General features: G+C 44.9%; 1 protein-coding gene across 3 annotated transcripts in view; it reads right to left on the bottom strand.

Annotated features, from left to right (window-relative positions):
* The window catches only part of PTPRG (protein tyrosine phosphatase receptor type G), a 704,882-nt gene extending 683,289 nt beyond the window's left edge, over nucleotides 1-21,593 (bottom strand). For 2 of the 3 annotated variants that reach the window (XM_045832024.1, XM_045832025.1), the window contains exon 1: nucleotides 20,364-21,593. In XM_045832024.1, the coding sequence (XP_045687980.1) occupies nucleotides 20,364-20,448 (85 nt within the window). In that variant the 5' untranslated portion in view covers nucleotides 20,449-21,593. The remainder of the gene's footprint in view (nucleotides 1-20,363) is intronic. The other variant, XM_045832026.1, reaches the window with a different exon arrangement.
* Between the last annotated feature and the right edge of the window lie 1,597 nt (nucleotides 21,594-23,190).

Below are 23,190 nucleotides of genomic sequence, written 5' to 3'. Positions count from 1 at the left end.
CTCTTGGCAAAACATGGGAAGGGGATGCCAGGCAAGCAAAACAAGAGCAATATAGTAACAACAACACCAACAGCTGTGTGCGTGCTAGGAACCAGCACCTTACTTATGTTCACATTTAATTGTACATCAGCTGCATGAGATAGCAACCATTATCCCATCTTATGGATGAGGAGATTGGAGGCAGAGGTCACAAAGCTAGGCCATGACAAGGCAAGAAGGCATTATTATAACACTGCTGTCAAAAAGTCATTCAGCCTTTCCCTGTGCTATCTGACAGTCACAAATCAAGCCCAAAAGCCTCAACCTGGCATTGAAGGGCCAGTCAAAGCATCCAATGTTGGCTCCCACGCCTCTCAAACCTCCACAGTGGTTTGCAAGCTGACAGTCACTAAAAGCTTTATGCCATAAGGAAGCAGCTAAGATACAAGGCAGACATGGGGCCAAGTCCCAAAACTGCATGACTTCGCCCTTGCAATGGGCCCACTTACAACCAGTCAACCACCTTAACAGGCTCATTATTGCCTCTGCTTACTAGCTACCCCTACTCCATGTGCACATTTAAAATACCCCCTAGGCTTCCAAGTTTCTAGAGCAGCTACTCCCAGGAAGGTATGTTTCTCAATATGCTGTTGCTCTTGAACAGTGAGTATCCGAGCATTTTATTGTATCTTCAGCCTTACACAACAGCTAGGCAAGCTGTTTTAGGGGCCTTTACCTTATTTCCCCAATTCACACACATTTTTAGAACCCCCATACACCACGCTAAGTGCTGAACACATGGAGTTTCCACTGATATTTGACTGGAACCCATTATTTGCTTTTAAAACTGGGGCTTTGTTTATATGGAGAAAGACAACCCAATTCGACCTTTCTTCTCACCCCTGAGCTTGTGCGCTTGTTGTCTGATTAACTAGTGTCTGAAACTAATTAACAGGTATAGCAAAAAAAGAAAGGAGAAAACAAACCTTGGCAACTTTCTCTCAAGGAATTGATGACTCCAGATTTACATTTCCTCTAGGCTAGAACTAACTGGGAGCTCAGTAAGGTGGACTCATTATTAAAAGAGTGTCCACCTACCCAGTCTTTATATGTATCCACCACAAAGAAAGAAAAATTACAAATTCATCCCCAACTACCTGGTTTCTTCCTTGGCTGTAGATGGTGCCCAAAATATCATCAACAAAAATATGTGAGTGAACCAAGCCCCAAAGCCTCGGAAAAGGCAGAGGACGAGTGCATGTTTTTGCTGTGCTCTGAGACTGAGACAGCAATGAAGGAAACACAAGTATTTTCCCCACATCAAAGACATTACTTCTCTGTAACCACCCGGAAACCTCTAGAAACCAAAAGAAATCACACAGTACCTTGAAAACATGCCCTCTGGATTATATCCTATTACCCAAGGTAAGTCCTGAAGCACTCCTAAGAGGTCTCTGTAGCCAGAAGAAAATACAGTAGTCCACCCTTATCCATAGGAGATACGTTCCCAGACCCCTAGTGGATGCCTGAAACCACGGATAGTACTGAACCTATATGTACTATGTTTTTCCTATCCATACATATGATCACGTTTAGTTTATAAATTAGGCACAGTAAGAGATTAACAACAATAACGGTAAACTAGAACAATTATAAAAATGTGCTGTAATTAAAGTTCTGTTAATGTGGTCTCTCAAAATACCTGATAACTGAGCTTCTAAGTGACAAACGGGGTACACAGCATGGACATGCTGGACAAAGGGATGATTCACACAAGATGGTGCAGGATTTCAGCACATTACTCAAAACGGCACACAATTTAAAACTTACAAATTGTTTCTGGAATTTTCTCATTAATATTTTTGAAAAGCAGAGTGCCTAAAACCACAGCAAGCACAATCACAGGTAAGGGGATACTGCTGTAATAATCTTTAAGTGCTTTTACTTTATTCTTACCCAGGAAAGCATTTTTTTCTTACTTTTATTAACACTTCATTTATTGGGTTTTAAATCATTCTAGCATTTCATCAACCCTATGTTAGAACACATACAAAGAACTGAACCTATTCTATGTATTCCTACAATGCCAAAGTGGGAAAAATTAAGAGATCTCTTTAAGTTAGTCTTCAGGTCTCCTTACCTGGCCTTTCGCTTTTTCAAAACTCAGCTATTGCCTTAGAAAGTACCCAGAGTTCAATCCACTAAGTGTAATTCACAAAATGTGCAGAGCTGGTCTTCTATGTATCAACAGAAACACCACGTAATTAAGGAAAAGATCATTGGATTTGCAGTCAGAAGCTGGATTCTACAACTTACAAAACCATCCCAGCTGGTCAAGTTTCTTAACTGGACAAAAACTCTTATTTGCACACCTGGGAAATAAGGTGTGTCTAGCCCCCAGCACGAGGCTCAGAGTAGATGCTGAATAAATGCTGCTTTACGTTCGCCATGCCACATTGTAAAATCGCCTGCAGAAAGAGTAACAGCAAAATTTCTGATTCCCTGCCTCATCCCTACCAAGCATGCCTAAGAAGGAAACTGTTCTTCCTAGAAATCACGGCTCACAATGGAAACACTGCACAGGAATAAAATCCCCAAATCCAGTGAAAAGGCAGAAGGGAGGCAGCTATCAGTAACAGCAGACACAGGTGATCGGTCAATCAGGTGATCACACCATCCCTAAAAAGGGGACAACCTACCAAGGGGAACACTAGTTCTGGAGGACTATTTTCCTTCAAGTCACTCTTGAAATCTGGCTCTACTGAAGAGTATGAAAAAGTCCTGGGAGAACTCCTTTTCCTCCCCTTCCCATGTGGGCCTGCACAGCTGCTCTCATCACCCTCCCCTGGTTACCAAAGCAGGCTTAGGGTAGGACCTGTGGCTCCTTCAACACCCTAACTTGAAGACTTCAACATCCTTATTTATACCTCATAGGAATACTCACAACTGAAACCCAGATGCTTATCACCTGCAACTGAACAAAGGGCATGTGTCCAGCCTGCCAAGGAAGCATTCCCACCAGAACCTGAAAAACAATTAGTGGGGATGGGTTTTCCCAGCAGGCCTGCTCCCTCCCTCCCCAGCACTGGCCACCCTTGCCCAAGTTCTTGGCCTGCAGATGCAAACGGACACATACATAAGACTCAATGCTAGAAGCTCGTCTGGGCAGACCTGACCTTTCTGAAAAAAGTGTGTTTTGTGTGCCTCATATTCTCCCTACTTCCCATTTCAAATTAAGTAGCAGGTTAGCAAGCACGGAGTATGTACTTGGAAGGGCCACTTGAAAGAGCCTTTTTTTTTTAAATCTTCACATCAGTATGTTTACTGATTTGAGAGAGTGGGGAAGAGAGCCATAAATTGGTGGCCTCCTGTCCTCTCCCTGACCAGGGGTTGAACCCACAACCTTTTGGAGTAGGGGACAATGCTCCAACCAACTGAGCAATCCATCCAGGGTGGAAGAGCTATCCATTTGAATATCTGTTGGAAAAAGGAACTAAACATCCTAAAAGGATTGTTTGGGCATCCCTCCTATACAGATGCAGAGACTACTAATTGATCCATCTCACCAAATCCACAACTGTGTTACAGTCTGCCCCCTAATAAAACCTGGAACCCAGCACTTGGATGCAGTATGAGCTTGGCTATTAACCAGAAATGGGAACTCGGGCCTCAATAAAGCAAAATACCCAAAAGAGCAAATGCAAGGGCCCAGGATGCCATATGAGGCAGAGTTCTACAGCCTCCTCTACCAGGCAAAAGGGAACCAGCACCACAATGGACTAGCACTCTGGTCAGGGAGCTTCGCACATCAGTCCACAGATCTCTGAAGATCTCCAGGGTCTTTCCTGTCTTTCCAGTTGCTAGGCGTGAGCTCAGTCAAAATGCTCAAGGTATTCTACACTGCCCTGGGAGCAATGCTGGTGTTTTAAAAGTTTGCAACCCTCCATAGGTCCCACACATTTCACCAAATGGAACCCAAAGAGGAAAAAATCACAGCCGGGAACTCTGCTAAATGCCCACTAAGGAGCCAGTAAAATAACAACAATGGCTGTTATTTTCAGGTGCTTGCTATTTGCCAAGTCTGTGCCAAATGCCCTTCATGGCTTACCTCATTTACTCCTTAAAGAACCCCAAAAAGCAGGGACTGTTGCCCCATTTCACAGAGGGGCAAACAAGCCCACAAACCTAATGACCCCTACTCTCTACCCTGATACCCGGACTCCAGTGATTCCTAGTGACAGTGCCTTCCAGAAGGTAACCCTCTACATCAATGACAAGAGTCTTTCTTGGCACTATGCTTTGAAGGGGCAGGGAAGGGCTAAGCGGTAATCTTTGTCTCTGAGGGGATGACAGCTATGAAAGCTTCTTCTGAAAGGTGAGATCAAAACACGATAGTGAGAAGCTAGGAAAACTTGGCAAGTGGAATAGGGAAACTGAGACAGACAGCTGAACACAATGGGCAAGCAATTTACGGTCAGGTGCAGATGGTCACCAGATGGTCACCAGGGCAGGAGGCCCCAGTGCTGGCAGGGGCAAAACTGGGAAAACAAAGATCTGGGGCTCCCCTCCGCCAACTTCTCTCCTGGCCTTTCATCCCTGGAGACAACATCTAGGCCTCAGTTGTATTTCAGCTCCAGGCCCAGAAAAACAGCAAAACCAGGTGGGCACGACCAGAACCAGCTGTGGTGACTAAAGATCCCTGTGCCCTTTCACTGACCAATCAATGATAAATATGCTGCTGAAACCCTCCCCTGGGACCTCCCCTAAGATTCCTGCCTGCAAGAAAGAAATAAAAGCCTTAAGACCAAGGACCAAGCCTGTACTATCCCCCTTTGGGGAGTAGCCCACTCCATTCCCTTTCCCTTCTTCTTTCCCTCCCATTCTTCTTTCATAGGCACACCATCTCCTAAACTCTAAGGCAATCGGCAACAGGCAGTTTATTCCAGGGTTCCCTCCTGAGCCAGTCATTTTTGTGGGACTTCCCGTGAGCTAAGGCAGTCCAGCCTAGGTTCTCCTGTTGCTTTTTCTATGCTAAGTCCTTCCTTGTTTCACTGTCCCCAGCTTTAATAAATGGATCCTCATAGTCACATGGACTCATGTTGTGAAGCCTTTCCTATATGAAGAACCCACACACTAGATCCCAGGCCTGTAACAAGACAAGGTGGGAAAGAGCGATACAAATACAATGCAAGCCAAGAGTGCAAGCCACATCTGTAATTTTACATTTTACATAGTCACATGAAACAGTAAAATGAAATAGGTGATAATAATTTTAATAATACACTCCACTTATTCCAATATATCTAAAGTATTATTTCAATAGACAATCAATATAAAAATTTAATGAAATGTTTTATACACTTTTTCATACATCTTTGAAATCCAGTGTGTATTTCACACTTTAAGCCCATCTCAATTCAAAGCCACGTTTCCAGTGCTCATTGGCCACATGGCTAACACATTGGTCAGCACAGCTCTACAGACATTTCATGATAAATAAGCTGAGGCTCAACATCAGAAAGCACCTACCTGTAGGAGAAAAATTTCATGTCCACAAAAAAATGAGATTACTTAACATCATTCATGTACTTGGTATATTAACCAAACACCACCAATGTATCTGATATCAACTTCACAAAGACATTCCTTTCACCTTTTATCCCTACTCTCTAATTTCCTTAACAAAAATAACACTGATCAGAGGACCACTCAAATTCTGAGAAACAAGCTATCTACTCTTGCGTAACAATTAATTTATTCAGAGTAAACATGAGGTACTTTACCAGGTATAAACTACAGGGGGAAAAGATCCATTTAGTCAGTCACTGTTTTAAAAACTGCTGTCACCAAGCCCATACTTAACACTTACTTAATAGCTAAGAATTCAGAAAGGTGTCACTTTGAAATACAAACCATCCTACAAGAGCCATATCTGATGCAAAACCTCTGGGCTTTGAAGAAAGGAAAAATAAACTACTAATTTTAGACCACCAAACCTCCATTTGTAGATCACACCAATTAGAATATGATGCAACCACCAGCAACAGACTGGGTTTTCCCTCTATAAAAATGAATGTGAATCAAACATGAGCCCAAATCAATTTCATGGATCAGGAAACTTTTGCACATAATACTTGTTATTGATACATGCTCTTTCAAGTCAATTTCAAAATAGCTCTATGGCTTAAGAACTGTCTGTGTAGCAGCAAACCTATTTGCAAGATAAAGCCCTGTGGAGAGTTTCTCCTTATATTTTCAAACACTGGCTAATATGTCTCTCAGTACAGCAAGAGACGGCACAGAAGTCCTCTCCCAGGCCAACTCTTACAAAGCATTCTAGGACACTTCATGTGTTAGCAGGAAGGAGCTCTGTGATCATTTAGCAATGTCTGACATAGCTATGGGCCTGGGAACCTTCATCTCAATGTCAATCTCCAATCCCTGTGTAGAAAAACTGTAAAATAACGAAGGGCAAGAAGATAAAATCTGTGCTATCGATATGCATTGAATGTCTTCATCCACTACCACAAAGGGGACATGGCAGGGCCCAAGTTAACACAGAAATATACAGCAAGGCATATATATCATACCCACACAATTTCAATAATAAAAACACCAAAAGTAGCGCTAAATCTGTTCCTTAAAGCTGAGGGCAAACAACGCAAATTAAAACCTAAGAGCCATCTTTAATAAATCTGTCAATGGAAAATATTCCTAAATAACCATATGCACCTTAAATTCATCCACCACCTGCTCCGCTAGCTGAGAAACATGACAGCATTCAGAAAGTCAAGTTCAAATTTCAATCCCACCACTTCATTAACTGTGGGATCACCACTCTTCCTGAGCTCCAGCTCTCCTATCTCTTCATAGGGATGTATAGCAATAACTGAGAGCATATTTATGCAAGCATTTGTTTCACAAATGCTAAGCAACAGCTATTAAAAAACAAGTACCATTTATAACATCCTATACACCTAATGCTATTCTGGTGCTTTGCACATGGTATTCCATTTAATCTTCCCAAAGACTCTAAGAGGTTCAGTCTCCCCATTTCACAGATGAGAAAACCAATAAATTGGCCCAAGTTAGTAAAGAACAATGCTTGGATTCACTAATGTGGGCCTGTTATTTAACTTGATTGACTAGATCCTGTCCAATTCAAAAAAACACGCATTTGCCACTGTCTCTTTCATCAGAATTCACCTGTTTCATTTCCTCAAAACCCTATTAAAGGTCCCAAAGCATAAAAGATGTATTTCCGCAAACTCCTTTATCTGGTCAGAATGCTTATATTTTGCTCATATTCTCCAGAAACCTATTTTCCTTCCACTTAGCATAAAGAGTAAAGGCAGAAACCTCAAGAACCTGCAAAGCAACTCCCTTACATCAATTAAGATGCTCCAATAACAACAGTGAAGTTTTTCTTTTAAAAACCACACCCTGAAAATGTTCAGAAAGAATTCTAATGCTAGAGTTACCCACCTTCTGTTACAGCTTCTGCGCAAATGGACCAACTGAAAAAATGAGGGGCTGATGCCTGACACAGTCAAGTGATGTTCTACACCCTCCACTCAAGGCCTTTGTACACATACAAGCAGAGAAAATGACTAGTTTAAAAGAGAGAAAACAATGCATGGGAGTGGAATAAAATAGGACAAGCATCAACTAGTGACATAATCTAGAAAACTTAGTCCATGATGCACCAGCCAACATCTGTCTATTGAGGAATTAGACAAGGTAGTCAACCAGTACTTGTCAAAGAAGCAAAAACAGGTCAGTTTCGGCAAGCCCTCTCTCCAAGACCAACCTACCCAAAGCCTTCAATGGGCAACAGATCAGTATTCACCTTCATGCTCTCTAATCAGCTCAGGCAAGTTCTGCTACCCTCTACAACACTCCATGTCACTACTTCTACAACCACCAAATCACAAGTGAGGACATGTACTCCTCCTAGATCAACCCGAAGCCAAGGCCACTTCTGATGCAACGAATCCCAGATTCACAAAATTTAGCCTAAATTATTTCATAAGAGGGGGAAAAAAAAGGATTGTAGCCACGGAAACATGACCCAACTGCCTCATAAGACATCTGACCCCTAAAAGAAATATATCTTGTTTTCAGCAATAGATACCTTGATGGCCAGCAACAGAAGTTACAAATTCAGCTTCTCCCTTTTTAAAGGTGGACTTCAAACACCATGACAGTACACTCCAAATTCTCATAAGGAAGATGTTAACCTTGGATACAGATCTCTTAAAAGGATGCAATACACAAATGTGAGATTTCTGGAAATGGCATACAACCATACCAAACTCTTGTAAAATGTCCCATAATTGTTTCAGAGATCATTATCTATCTGTTCATTCTACCTGTTCAGTCCTCAAATAGGACCATCCCACCTAAATAAAGAAGATACAGCAGGTGGAAGGAGGAACAATGTCCTGCCCTCATATAGTTTACTTAAGCTCTGAATCATATGTGAGGAATTCATGACCATACTGTATATTATAACAACCACTAAAAGAACACAGACTAGAATTAGGGTAAATCTTTAATCTGTACATGTCAAAAACTGATCACTCTATTGATTCAAAGTTTAGGTTTTCATATATTATTTCTGGAAACTTAAAATGTGTGATATTTTTATCATGTATTAGAAATGCATGCATGGGTTTCATGTGCAAAAAATTAAAGGGTCAGGGATGTTATGTGAAAAAAATTAAGATCTTTGGCAAGGGATCCACTGATATAACATCTCTAATATTAATTTATTCAAATCCTTCTGCACTGGTCAGTGTCTTTCTCTAGTCCTCTCACATGAACCCTTTTATGGGTATTTGACAACAAGAAATGACCACAGGAGCTGTTTCTTAAATTAAAGGAAAGTTTTCAAAACACAACCAACAGCCATAGAAGTCACATTACTGAGAAATATCCAAGCAGCAGGCCATGGCAGAACCAAAAAAGGACACAGCAGCATAACTGCACATCAGACAGAGAGGAATGAAGTCATTTCATCAGCCAATGATGCACATGCTCACACTAGCACATGCACATACAGGCACATTTACCCATACCCAGTCCAGGTAACACAGAACCATAAACAAGTAAACATATACATCTGTCCCTCAGGTCCAAATCTACACATCACCAGTATGCAGATGGCAAACACCTCCAGGGACCAGCTGAATGTTGTAAATAAGCCCTGCGGGCCAGGACAGTGTCCCTTCTCAGGGGACAGCCATGATTTAATTCCAGCTTACTGTTGTTGCCAAGCAAGAATACAGGCCCTAAGTTGCAATACCTTCCAAATTTTTCAAAAGTAACTCAGACTTCTATGGGAAGCCACAACCAGAGCAGGAACCTCCACCTGTTCTTGTCATCACTATCCAGTGTGACCATACAAGTTGATAACAGCATGAATGTAAAATGCTCCAATTTTTAACTCCATTTTTTTCAAATATATTTTATTGTTTATCCTACTGCAGTTGTCTCAACTTTTCCCCCTTAGTTCCTCTCCACCCAGACCCCCCACTCCCTCAGGCAATCCCCACACCATGTCCATGTCCACAGGTCATGCATATATGTTCTTTGGCTACTATATTCCCTATGCTGTACTTTATATCCCCATGATTATTCTGTAACCACCAATTTGTACTTAATCCCTTCATTTTTTTTGCCCATCCTCCAATCCCCCACCCATCTGGAAACATTCAAAATGTTCTCTGTATATGATTCTGTTACTAATCTGCTTATTTATTTTGTTTAAATTCAACTGTTGATAGGTGCATATTTATTGTTATTTTATTGTCCATAGTTTTGTTCTTCTCCTTAAAGAAGGCTTTTTAACATGTCATATAGTACTGATTTCATGGTGCGAACACCTTTATCTTTTTTTTGTCTGAGAAGCTCCATGTCTGCCCTTCTGTTCTAAATGATACCTTTGCTGGGTAGAGTAATCTTGGTTGTAAGTCTTCATTTTTCATCACTTTAAATATTTCTTGCCAATCCCTTCTGGCCCACAAAGTTTCTTTTGAGAAATCAGCTGACAGTCTTATGGGAGCTTCCTTGAAGTTAACTGCTTTTCTCTTGCTGCTTTTAAGATTCTCTTCAACCTTCACCTTTGGCACTTTAATTATGATGTGTCTTGGAGTGGGCTTCTTTGCACCCATCTTGTTTGGGACTCTGCTTCCTGGACTTACATGTATATTTCCTTCACAAAGTTAGGAAAGTTTTCTTCCATTATCTTTTCAAATAGGTTTTCAATTTCTTGCTCTTCTTCTTCTCCTTCCGGCACCCCTATGATGCAAATGTTGGAACACTTGAAGTTGTCTCAGAAACTCCTTACAGTATCCTCACTTTTTTGCATTCTTTTTTCTTCGTGCTGTTCTGGTTGGGTGTATTTTACATCCTTATACTCCAAATCACTGTATTGATGCCACCTCATCCGCTTTATTGTTGATTCCCTGTAAACTCTTATTTAATTAGTGTACCCTTCATTTCTGACTGGATCTTTGTTACAATGTTGAGGTTCTCACTAAGTTTGTTGAGCATCCTCATGACCGGTGTTTTGAACTCTACATCTAATAGATTGCTTGTCTTCGTTTTGTTCCGTGCTTTTTCTGGAGTTTTATTGTTCCTTCATTTGAGCCATGTTTTGTTAACCTCCTCATTTTGGCAGCCTCCCTGTTTGTTTCTATGTATCAGGTAGAGCTGCTACATCTCTCAGGCTTGTTAGCGTGACCTAATGTAGGAGGTGTCCTGCAGGGCCCAAAGGCACAGCCTTCTCTATCACCCAAGGTGGATTACTTGAGGTGCACTCAACCATGTGGGTTGTGTAGACCCTACTCTTGTATTTGAACCTTGATTGCTGTTGGCATATCCAAGTTCAGCCACAAACTGTGTTCTGTCCACAGCCACCCAGCATAATCTACAAAGTGATCTGCATATGGCTGCTATGTGTACTGGGCTTGAATCTGCCCAGGCAAGGCCCAGCTGTGAACCATGGCCGGATACTGCTAGTGCCAGGCCTGGAGCACCTTAGGAGAGGCATAGGGCTCACTGAGACCAAATGCTGCTTGTTTGAGAGAATTCAGGATTACCTGAAACATGAGCCAAAACAAGCCGTTCATATGGAAAAGCCCTGGAAACAGCTCAGGTGTGACACATTGGGTGGGGTGTCAGGTAATCACCGGGGTGGAACAAATGATATGAGACAGGTTGTTGGGGTATCAGATATGGTGCTCACCTGCTGGCTCTGTGGGCAGAGGTCTCAGAAAAGGAACAACAGACTCTGCCAGCCAGCACTTGCAACTGGGATAAAGCTCCCCAAAACTCCCTCTGATGCCAGACGATTCATTCCTCCCCCCCCCCCTTGTCTCTGGTACATTTCAATCTGCTGCCCCTGCAATGGAGCTCAGAGGAAGTTTAAGTCCAGGTGTGGGCCCTGTAAGAGGAACTGCCTGAGAATCCAGAAGCCTCAATCCCCACTGGCTTTTACATCCAGAAGTTATGGGGCCATATCTTCCTGGCACTGGAACCCTGGGCTGAGGGTCCTGGTATGGAAATGGGACCTCTAGTTTCTGAGATACCCCTCCCAATTTTTACCTACCACATGTGGGTGTGGGACTAGCCCATTCCATGTTTCCAGTCTCAATATGGTTTCTTCTTTAATTGCATAGTTGTAGGACTTTCATTCAGCTTAATTCCTAACAGTTCTGAATGATGGTTGTTCAGCCATTTAGTTGTAATTTTGACGTGGTTGTGCAAGGAGGCAAGCTGTGTTTACCAACACCACCATCTTTATCGGTATTAACTTCTTATTTTCAACACAGTATGGCCAAAGGCAGAATCTGCTGGACAGATGACCCCTACATAACTCCAGGTAATTCAAATAACTATTTCTCCATTTCTCTTTTTTTTAATTTATTAATTTGACACAGAGAGAGAAACACTGATTTGTTACCCCACTTATTTATGCATTCATTGGTTGATTCTTGTATGTGCCCTGACTGGGGATCAAACCCACAACCTTAGCATATCAGGACAGTGCTCTAACCAAATGAACTACCCAGCCAGAAACTACCTCTCCATCTCTCTTGACTAGCACTAAGACAAAAGATCCAAAACAAGACTTCTGTTCTCTTTTTAGACCACAAATCTTGCCACCACTGACCCAATAATAAATCACATTAGTTTTAAAGGTCACTCATAAGTTCATTGGCATGAGGAAACCTCCATTTTTACCTGCACTACAGCAGAAATAAGATTTAATGTTAGAAAAAGAAAATAGCGTATAGGCATTCCATTAACCAAGGTCCACTAACAACCCTGTTTGCTATTCCCTGGGGATAGTCTGTAGCAAGGTTAGCAAGATAATCAAAGGGTTCTTAGACAGTGCCTTAGGAAGCAAACTCTCAGAGGAAAGTTAAGAAATACACTTCACAAATCATAATATAATATGCACTGGGCATTTGACTTACATGTTGCAGAAAGGTCACAACCCTTCCAAACTGCCCAGCCTGGAATCAACAATCCTCAAATTCCAGAAACAATTTAGAAGCCATTCAGTTAAGAGTAAAAAAAAAAAAAAACAACCCAAAAGGAACTTAGGGTCTTGTCCAGCCAGATCCTACAGCTGGCTTGGCTAGCTCCCATGGCTAGTTCCAAACTCCAGAGGAAAAATCCTGAACCCAAACCACTCTGGCCTAGTACCACTACCTCAGACCTTTTCCTGAAATGTGACTCAGAGCCTACAGCCCACACTTAAGTAATATATGGGTAATAATAACACCACATTATTGAATGTAACCATTTTCAATGCCCCAATAAAAGATCTCAAATTCTATACTAAATCAATTTAGATCATTTTAAAGATTAAAAAACTCACCACCCACAAACTCACTCTATCCACAGTTATCAGCTTATTCAGAAGCTAATGTCATTTGCAGAAAGGTCATCTCTTCAATGTAACCAAATAAAACCCTATACTAATTGCATTGCTTTCTTATTTAATTGTAGTAAGTAGGAAGACAGCTTTATTTCATCCAGTATTTATGGGAATTGTGTATATGGGAAAAGTAGTGGGGTGAAATACCCTAGGCTTGGTCTGTCTTTTAATTGCACTTTCTGTGGAAGCAGGAAAAAAGCTTCCAAATAAACAGCAACCAGCCTGAAATTCAAAATAATCCTGAAGGATTAAAGAAACATAGTATAGCCACTCCCACTTACTACAGGGGTGAACTTGGACAAGTGGCAACCTCCTTCAGCTTTAGTTTCCCCATTCTCAAGTGGTGATATTCATGGTTTCCAATTCCAAGGAGCATTAAAGTCATATAAGAAGCCCAGGCATGGCACCCAGATCATGACAAGCACTTGGTGAGTGTGGGCTATCAATTGCCACTGTTCCCATTTTAGAGATTAAAAAGCCAAGGCCCACTTGCCCCAGATAACACCGCTACAACAGGTAAGAATTTCAACCTGGGCCTCTGGTTCCTGAATACCAGGTATGTATATCTAGAACTCCCAGACCCCCGACCACACTCAACCCCACTTCCGCAAGATTCTGGGTAATTTGTCCAAGGAAGCCCAGCTACCCAGTGACACAGCCAAGCCCTCAGCTGGTTCCAGCCTCCGCACTCACATGAATCCAAACACATGAGGAAAATGTATACTTTTTTAAATGAATAGAACTCATTTATGAATAACTACTGCTTTGTAAATAAATCCTTTTGGAAATTCAGAACTAACTTGACTCCTGAAAAGTCAATGACATTTCCTCACCAATTTGAACTATGCTTTTGTATTTGGTAAATGGCTTCCGGTTGTGCCTTACCCAAATAATTCCAAATGGATGATTTTATCTGATTTAAGTGCACTGTGGAATTTATGGGGCTACAGTGGTTTGAAAACTCAAATACTTCTTACATTCATATAACTGGTATGAATAAATTCCTCAAAAGTATACCCTCTGCAGTATAAATCTACAAACTGACTCCTTCTTCTCATTAGAAAAATAGTATCAGATCCAAAACTAAGACCAATTGTCCTGTTTACTTACATGTATTACATATTCCATGAACTATGCTTTCTTCTTTTTCAGTTGCTAGATTTCAGGAGCCAACTGTGTCACTTTGCTACAGTCCAAAAATAGCTAAGTCCAGTAATTTAAAATCACACTTTGTTGTTTGGCCAGAAAACCATCCTGCTGATTTCAGTTTGCAAAAAAACTGATTAGAGGGCAGGCACTCTGCACGGTGTGTGGTTCTCTCATATGCTCCTCAAGCCTGAATCCATGAAGATATGGAGACAGGGACATTAGTATTCTCACCAATCACACAGTACAAAATTAAAGCAATATCCAAATACTACGGTGTACTTCCCATTAGTGCCACAAAATGAAAACCCAGAAATGACAGTAAAAAGGAGACCCATTCTCCTTGGTTAACGTGCAGTCCAGAAGGCCTTAGGAGAGGAATGAGCATTCCAGGGTGCAGGACCAAACAACTCCTCCTGTGAAGAATGCCAGCCTGGAGACTCACCTGGAGCATTTTAAGCCTGTAGAAAACATCTTTCCCACTTTAAGCTGGAAAAGTGGACTTCACTAGGGCTCTCTCATTTCTTTAAACCTCAGGCCATCTTACGGGAGGTCAGATCTTCAGGTAAAATGTGATCATCTCACCGATATCACACATGGGATGATGTCCTCAGGCCAGCCCTTACCCCTCTCCTCCTAACCCTCAAAGGCAAAGCCACATACAGAAACCACCAGTTGAATTTATATGAATTATAATTTTTGTTTTGCATGAAGTTGTCCTTTTTGTTTTATCTGCTCACATACTCCTATTCAAATTTCTTTAGTACATATAAAATAAAAAAGGTTAATTTATTGAGCACTTAGTATTTACCATGCACTGTGCTAAGTTCTTAAGCAGGCATTCTCATTCAAAGCCTCACAAAGACTTTAGGAATCAAGGTGTAATCAATCACTAGGCCACTCCACAAAGAGAGATATTAAAAACAGGCAGCACAGAGAGGTTAAGAAACTAGTCTAAAGCAACAATGTGAGTAACGGCAGAGACAGCCTAGCAGGAGAGACCATATTCTTAAATATACTTCATTATATTTTCTACAACTTTCCATAGCAACCCGGTATTGAAAGAAAACAAAAAGTAGTAACATTGCCTCTTGCACCCCCCTACTGGGGACCTGGCCTGCAACCCAGGCACTGTCCTCTGACTGGGAATTGAAATGGTGGCCCTTCCATTCACAGGCCAGTGCTCAACACACTGAACCATACCAGCCAGGACCAGATTTTTTTCTAAATGTTTATTTATTGAATTTAGAGACAAACTTCAATCCATTGTTCCACCCATTTATGCATTGGTTGATTTCCACATGAGCCCAGATAGGAATAGAACCCACAACCCTGGTATACCAGAAGACATTCCAACCAAGCTACCAGGCCAGGGCCAGATCTGTTTTTTAAATTCTGCAGTCTTGGAAATCTGAGACAAAGAGGTATTGCAGGGAAAAGCCAGAGGGGGATAAGGATTTTTAAAACACATCTTTTTTGGAATGCTTTTTTGGTTACAACTCCATATAAACATAAGACCAAAAAAAAAGTTCAAATCAGATATCTTTTTTTATTACAGATGTGCATTTGATCTTGTAAGTACACAGAATACTACCATGTCCTATGTTTGGTCCTTTGCAAGAAGCCAAGATATCAGATCTTTTAATCACTTCCAAATATTTACTGAAGGTCTAAAGGTGTGCCCAGGCACCCGCATCCCAGAACACATTCAGTGACTGCAGCTGAGTTCCAGGAGAAGCTCTCAGTGCCTGTTGGGGGCAGGCTCTTCCAGAAGAACATTTCTCACTTTCCTGAGCCCCTCCTCAGTCTTTGCCTGGATCAGGCTCCATGGAGAACTAAAAGTGGAGGCTCAACACACTTCCTTGGCTTCCTTTATGTTATTAGAGATGCAGACCTTTTATTCTCCACACAGGTACAGTCAAAAATTGAATTTCAGTGATTACAACCTGTCATCTGCCAGTGGTCAACCTGTAACCAAAGCATAGGAAGGACTTATTTGGGGAGGACATCAAACACTTTAGAGATAATTTTAGGTACCCTGACTTATGAAATGTGACCACATGGAAAATGTGCCAAGAATGAAATTGTTGATCAACATGTTTTCACACTTCCAATTCAGAATACATACCCCACTGCATGCTCTAAGTTAAAATATGAATGGGAAAGTCAGGAAGGAGGGGAAAAAAAATTCACCACAGAAGGGAAAAGGTTAAAGCACAAATACCAGCAACATTTAGTTTGCTTTGTTCACAAAGGTGAGGCTAATGTTAAGAGTCCAGACTGTACTTTTGACTATGAGTTTTTAGGAAAGTAGGGAAGGAGATAGAAGGGGTCCCCTAAAAACAATTGCTCTAGGGCATCTTACATGATCGTACATGAGTGGCAAGAAAATTCATTCCAACTGGTACACTGATAAGTAACATACTACATTAATCTTTTGAGTTTTTCAGAATAAGAGAATGAATCTGAAAAGGTTTTCTGTTTTGCTGCATAAAATCATCAGCATCCCCTGTACCACTTTACATAAACTACAATATAATCTTTTACCCAGTAAAAACAGGTCCACAATTAAGAGAAGATGCTCAGAGCTTCACTATACTGGCTTCACTTTTTCTCATTTCAGCCCTTCTTCCCTATAACCTTTCTGCCTCCAGCAGCAGCAACCTCCCCTATTTCGAAAAAGTCCTGTTATGTATTACTGTGCTAATTTCATCAACTCTAATGTGGACACTTTTTAGAAGAAAACAACAAAGGTTTTATTCCACAACTGTGTCAGAAGAACCAGTTTAAAGACTGGATAAAGACTCTATTTTCAAACAAAACATTTGAAGGGGGTTGGGGGAGAAGGCATGATTTCTCCCCCACCCCATCTCTGAGAGTAAGATAGCTGACTTACAAATATTCCTTTTGTATTTTTCTAAGAAGGCCATAAAGGATGTCCATCAGGACTAAAGCATGTACATGCAAATACACCAAGACAGCTTAGAGGGAGATGCACCAGACATCAATCATGGATCCTAGAATTCTGACGCCTCCAAAAGTGCAACGCAGAGCTTATCCATCTTCAGTGTTTCCGACACTGGAAACACTAATTAGGGTACAAAACATACCAGAATCAAAAAGAAGGGTTTCAGTGAGGATGAAGAGAAGAAGTCAATTTTTAAAAATGTAACTTTCTGCTAAAGACCTTAAGAATGTAAAATATGTAAAATGTTATTAAACCTCCCAAGTAACTTATTTATATTCTGTTGGATGCTCTTATGTTCTCAGTAATTAGCAATACATAACAAATGCTTAAATGAATAGTTGCAAGATGTGCTTTAAAAATGAGGTGCTGGGAAGAGCATGGGTGTGTAGGAGGGGGAAGACAGTTGATCCTTGCAGCTGCGTGGAAGGGTCCATTACATTTTCCTGTTTTCATACATTTTTTTCATTAATCGAGTATTTTTAAAGAGATGTACGTAAGTAACATACTATATGCACTGTATCATGTTTGTAAGACTTCTGCTAGGTAACGTGGAAATATCACTTGAAACACTACCAGCAACGCGCGTCCCACACCTGCCATACTTTTGTCAAGACTAAACACACTGCTTCAGATCTGCTGGGACAAAACGATGGCAGGTTTTTTACCAAAACCCTCCCAAATTATACCTCCCCGGTACCCTGAACAGCAGCTGAGAACTTAAATGCAACTGAGAAGTTGGTGCAATTCTGAGAAACAAACAAAATAACTAACAAGAGATCTTGGTTAAAACCTCACAAGAAGGACCCTAATCCAATACTAGAACGTTTTTATCCCTGGTGTCAAGCAGATAAATGCCTCCCAGACTAATGGGGGGGGAGGGGAGCAGTGCCAAACTGAAATTGAGCCCGCAAGGGGTTGAAAGCGGACTAAGACCTCAGAGCAGAGCTGAGGTCGCCTGCCCCACAGAGGCGCACCCATAGAGCCCGCGCCTGGGACCCAGCCGAGAGCGCCCCATCCCGGCTCCCACGGAGGCCCACCAGTGAAGGTAGCAAGAGCCCAACGAGTGGCTCGGGGGCGCCCCCTGAGGTCCAGCGGCGTCCCCGCACCTTCGGAAAAAGGAAAGCCAACGTCTCCCAAGGTTCTGACATTTTAACTTTGCCTGGTTTGCAGTGCAGCTGCACCCTCTTCCGCGGTACTTTCCTGGTTTCCCCGCGACTCACACCACACTGCACTGTCCCTTAGCGACACCCTTAGGCTCTCAGGCCAGGGTAATGGCTATTTATCTTGCAGCGTGTTCCCGAAAAGAAAATGTGTTAGAAGAAAATTATGCAAGCCCCACGAAGGCGGCATCCCTGGCGGTCCCATTTTAGATTTCAAGATTCCTCAGACCAGGAAAAAGAGAATCACGACCGGCCCACTCACTGCATGCCGAGTGAGCGTAAGGAGAAGCCAGAGTGGAATTGGAAACTCCTCTTACTTCGCAAAGCTTGCTCTCTTGCTGCTTCCCACTGCCCTCAGTAAAGCGTGACCCGTACAAAGCTCGATCCCAGTGTGCATGTAATCTCACTCAGCCGTCAAGTCCACGCCAAAGAAGAAAGTCTAGAAAGAGCAGGTGACTAACACCAATACTGAGCACTGGTCCTTATTAACAGGGAGAAAGCATTGACGGGAAATGTCCACATTGCCCCAAGCCCCATGGAGGCAGGGCTCTGGGTGGGTAAATCCCAGGCCTCTGGGTGTACGGACCCACGTTCTCGCTCGACATCGGGCTGGGTTTCTGGGCTGTAGCAGCTCAGTGCGGTTCCAGAAACAGGAGAATGCGCAGGAGAGTGGGTGACGGAGAGAGCACCTTTCTGCACCTCGAGATTGCCCCTGTGATTGTAAAGGGGACACTCACTACCGGTCCCCAGGGGCAGCAAAAGCGCCTGCGCCCTCTACTAAGGTGCACAACGGAACTGAGGGATCTGGTGCCCCAAAACAGAGCGCTCGGGCCGCCCGGGAACAGGCGACTGTGACCAGGGGCAGCAAAAAGCATCAAGGCACGTTTCCTTTTTCTACTGATAACCGCCACCTCCAGGTATCCAGGATCTGGTGAATGAGCAGGCAGAAAAACCTAGGATTCTCTATCCTTAGGAGAGCCAGGGATGAAAGCCAATCGCCCCTTCATCTCACCCCTTCCCCAGCTAGGGCAGAAGACGTAGCCACCACCCGCGAAGAGGGGGCTCGACTGGACAGATTCAAGGGTGTTCGGGGCTGCTGTGTGGAGGGCCCGCATGAGGGCAGAGGGAGGCGGCTGGCCTCTGTCCTCCTCTAGGGTAGGTTGGGGAGAGGGGAGAGCTGGAAGTGGAAGGTCGCAGAGAGCTGCTCGCTGCTACGTGCGGCAACTTACTACCGTCATCAAAGGCCAGTCTTAACCTAGCCAGAAAGGAGCGGGTCTGTGTCTGCCAGCAGCGACAGCCTGCAAAAGGGCAAAGATGAAGGTAGGCAGAAGCAGACAAGAGGAAACACCCGCCTAAGCGCCCACGGCAACCCAGCCGCTCACGCGCCCCCAGTGCCCCGACCGGAGCAGCCCAGCCCAGCAGAGTTTCAGGGTAAAGGGGCTGCAGGCTGGGGCTGGGGGAGCTAGAGATCTCCCTAAGCTGCCTGCTCCCTGCCCTCCCACAGTGCCCAGGGCCCCGCTCCTGGAAAGGCTGCCTAGCGCCAGCACCGAAACACAGCCCGCGCTTCAGCCCCGAGCGGGGGGTCGCCCCAGGTCCCCGAAACCAGAATGAGACTGCTCCCAACATCCCTAAACCTCCATGGTCAGCCTCCAGCTTTCCTCCTCCAAAACCCAGTGTCTAAAGGGTCGCGGAGCAGCAAAGAAAGCACCCCCTTTCTGAGCTCCTTTAAAATCCGCCTGAGCCAGAGGCGCACCCTGGGCCCCTCAAACCCACAGAGGCATTCCCCCATAGTCCCAGTCTCCCCTAATAGCCCCAGAGTTCTAGCTCTCCCTAACTGCGGCGGATCAGCAGAGCGAGTGCCCCTTTTCTCCTGACTCTGGCTCCCCAAGGCCTCCCAAACCCAAGCAAGAGCAGACCCCTGCGGCCCCTGTCCCCCTCCCCACCCAGCCCCTTCTTCCACCCTCCCCAATCACTAGCCTCCCTAAACGCCGTCAGAACCAGCAGAGTGGATCCCTTCTCCTCCCAGGGCACGCGGCCCCCCCCCCTCCACCCTCTCCGGGGTCCCCAGGACAGGCACCCAAGCTCCGTGCCCAGGCGACAACTCCGCATCCCCGCGCGCGCCGGTCAGGGCCGCGTCCCCTCCGCGGCCAGCACTCACCCGGGAAGCACAAGACATAATGGAGCACGGAACTGGTGATTTTCAGGAACAAAATCCACCAACACGGTTCCAGTAACCTCCGCATGTCCGAAAACGCACATCGAAGATAGGAAGGCAGGGGGGGTAAACTTGTTGAATAAGTTCTTGCCTCTGTATGAGCCTCCACTAAACCTGGGCTCTTCCCCAGTTCGCCCGTTCTACGGGCCCCCCGCGCTCAGCGTTCCGACTGCCCCTGGAATCTAGGAAGCCAAGTGTCCCCCGGAAAACCTCAAAAAGTGACTGGGAACGCCGAACCACGCTACGGACGATCCACGGCGAAGAAAGACTGCTTTCAGTTCAAAAAGGAGAGAGCCGATCGAGCCAAGCGAGGAGTCGGCGGGCGGCAGCGATGCCCCGCGCCCGGGGCAGGCAGGGGCCGCAGGCGGCGGCCAGCAGCCGAAGATACCCAACTTGAGTCGGCAGCGCAGCCTGAGAGCCGGCGGGCGGCGGCAGGGCTGAGCGCGGCGTCTCCGGGCTTCAGGCAGGCAGCTCCTTCCAGGGCCCCGGGAAGGAAGGAGGCATGTTTGCGAGCGGGGAAGGGGAGGGGAGAGGCGGGGGGAGCGAAGAGCCCCCCCAAAATAGAAACGGCAGGAGGAAAACAAAAAGGATCTCAGAGGGGCGCTGGGGCCAGGGCGCCTTCAGTCCATGCTTCTGAAAGTTGTGGCTCCAGCGCAGGCTAGGGAGGAACAGGGAGCGCGGGGCTGGAAACTGGCCATGCCTCCATACAGGAAGTAACATGTGAGCATGGATCCTGGCAGAGACTTTAAAGCCGGCGAGAGAGCGAGCGAACCGGCGAACGAACGAGGGAGCGAGCAGGGACTGCGCGGCGGCGGGAGCGCGCGGGGACGGCGGGAGCGCGCGGCCAGGGACGGGCGCGCGCACTCCACGCTGTTAAAGCAGGCACATTGTCCTACCACCTCTGGAGGGTCCCACAGCCCAGTTCTCAAGGCGCATGGCCCGGGGGTCTGCGGGCTCGCCTGAGGCAGTCTGGGGGATAAGGGCAGCTCTGGCCCTATCTTGGAAGAGAGGCAGAAAGGAAACTGCCTTCTGGGGCTGAGGAGTCTCCCAGATTCCCGTTCTGCAAGGTCTTAAAGACGCCGCGCTTTGCGCGGCTCGGCGAGGTCTACCCCCACTGTCCTCTTTTCTCTTGGATCCAGGACTTTCTCGGGGGACCCTCACTTGGGTTTGAGGAGGACGGCGGTAGGCTACCTCGTTAGGGCTTCAGGGTATCCTGTTCAGTTTCACCGCCCTGGCAGCACCGCAGCGGGGCGCGTCCTGCTCATTCCCTGCGTGCACCCCTGGCCCGGCCCATTCCTCTGCCTAGAAACAAAGCCGAGAGGCCTTTGCACTCCGGACTGTTGAGGGATTTTTTTTTTCCGGGCTCCCATTGGCCGAGTCCAAGGCTGGGGGTAGTTGGGGGAGGAATATCGATCCTTGACTGGCAAAATCCAGCCCTTCCGAGCCCCCCACCCCACCCTATTTCCTCGCGCCACGGTGGATCGGTGTGGAGTTTTCCCAACTCGCCGCTCCACGGTTGGAAGAAGGGCTCCGCCACTCCGGCCTAGTAGTGGGGAGGGCGCAGGAAGTGCGACTCTTACCCTCGGCTGGAAGAAAGCAGCCCCGCGGGGTAGCACCGATTTCCTGGCAGCTACGCGGGGAGCGGCAGCCACTACAGCAATCTGGGAGAGGCGTCCGGGGGAAATGGGAGTACTAGGTTTATCTGTAATGAATGTTGTCCCTTGGCTCTTGGTGAGATATTTATCTCAGACTTCTATGCGCCCTATTTGTCTTTTACTCTAGTGCTAAAAGTGGGGGAGGCGGGCTTTTGATTAAACATGTGTTGAGCCAAGGTAATTAGCTATTTATAATTTTTGCCTAATTTTTCTGTCTCTATTTAAGTCACTTTGACGTGTTTTAACAGCTCCTACTGTTTCATCTTACCATTAGGGTCCCCCACCCACCCAAACATCCCAACCGGATGCTAAGTTTTCAAATAATATACAGATGTTCAGAGATCCTCCCTTAAGATGTGATTAGAGAAGCAGTTTCACACCAACACTTCCAAAAGAAAAACCTTTGAAAAGTTACCTTTGGGATTACAAACTAATAAAAGCCAGGAAGTTCTCGGGGAGGGCCCTCCTCTATCTTTAGCAGCCCGGAGTGAACACCCTCCCCCAGGGTGGGGAATGAATGGACTTTGTTTGCTTTGGAATTTGGCCCTTCCTGGTTTTGTTGAAATCCTTACTCCCCTATAAATGCTTGCCTGGGTCAGTTTTCTTAGGAGTGTTATATTTAAAGGATGTCCATCCTCAATGGGACCTTTGAGTAAGGTTAGAATGACCCCTGTGTGTCTGACTGCCTTACGAAAATTGAGTGATAAAATGGACAAATCCATGGAATTTAAATCAGACTAGAACACCTATGTAGACATCCCCAGGTGAGTTTCCTTCTTTGCAAAATGAACATCATAAAACCTGCTTACTATCTGACCCACTTTGTGCTGAATTCTTTCCATAAACTGCTCATTCCCCAAGTTTACTGAGCACTTACTGTGTGCAGGGCATATGGGAACACAGGCAAAAACAAAAGGACTAGATCTGTGACCTTTGTGGAGTTTACCTTCCAAACACAGTACACATTCTCTCATGGAGTCCTTACAACAGTTCTGTCAGTGCCAAGAATTATTTCTCCCATTGTGTAGACAGGGAAACCTCAGAGGAGCAAAATAATGGATCCCCAGCTAGAGAGCAGCAGAGTTAGGATTCAGAGGCCTGTCTGCTTCCCCTGG

The sequence above is a fragment of the Phyllostomus hastatus genome, unplaced genomic scaffold (genome assembly GCF_019186645.2).
Source record: "Phyllostomus hastatus isolate PE091 unplaced genomic scaffold, TTU_PhHast_1.1 phas_contig_16, whole genome shotgun sequence".
Taxonomy (NCBI): domain Eukaryota; kingdom Metazoa; phylum Chordata; class Mammalia; order Chiroptera; family Phyllostomidae; genus Phyllostomus; species Phyllostomus hastatus.
Note: the sequence above shows the minus strand (reverse complement) of the source record. Positions and strands in the feature narration are given on the sequence as shown.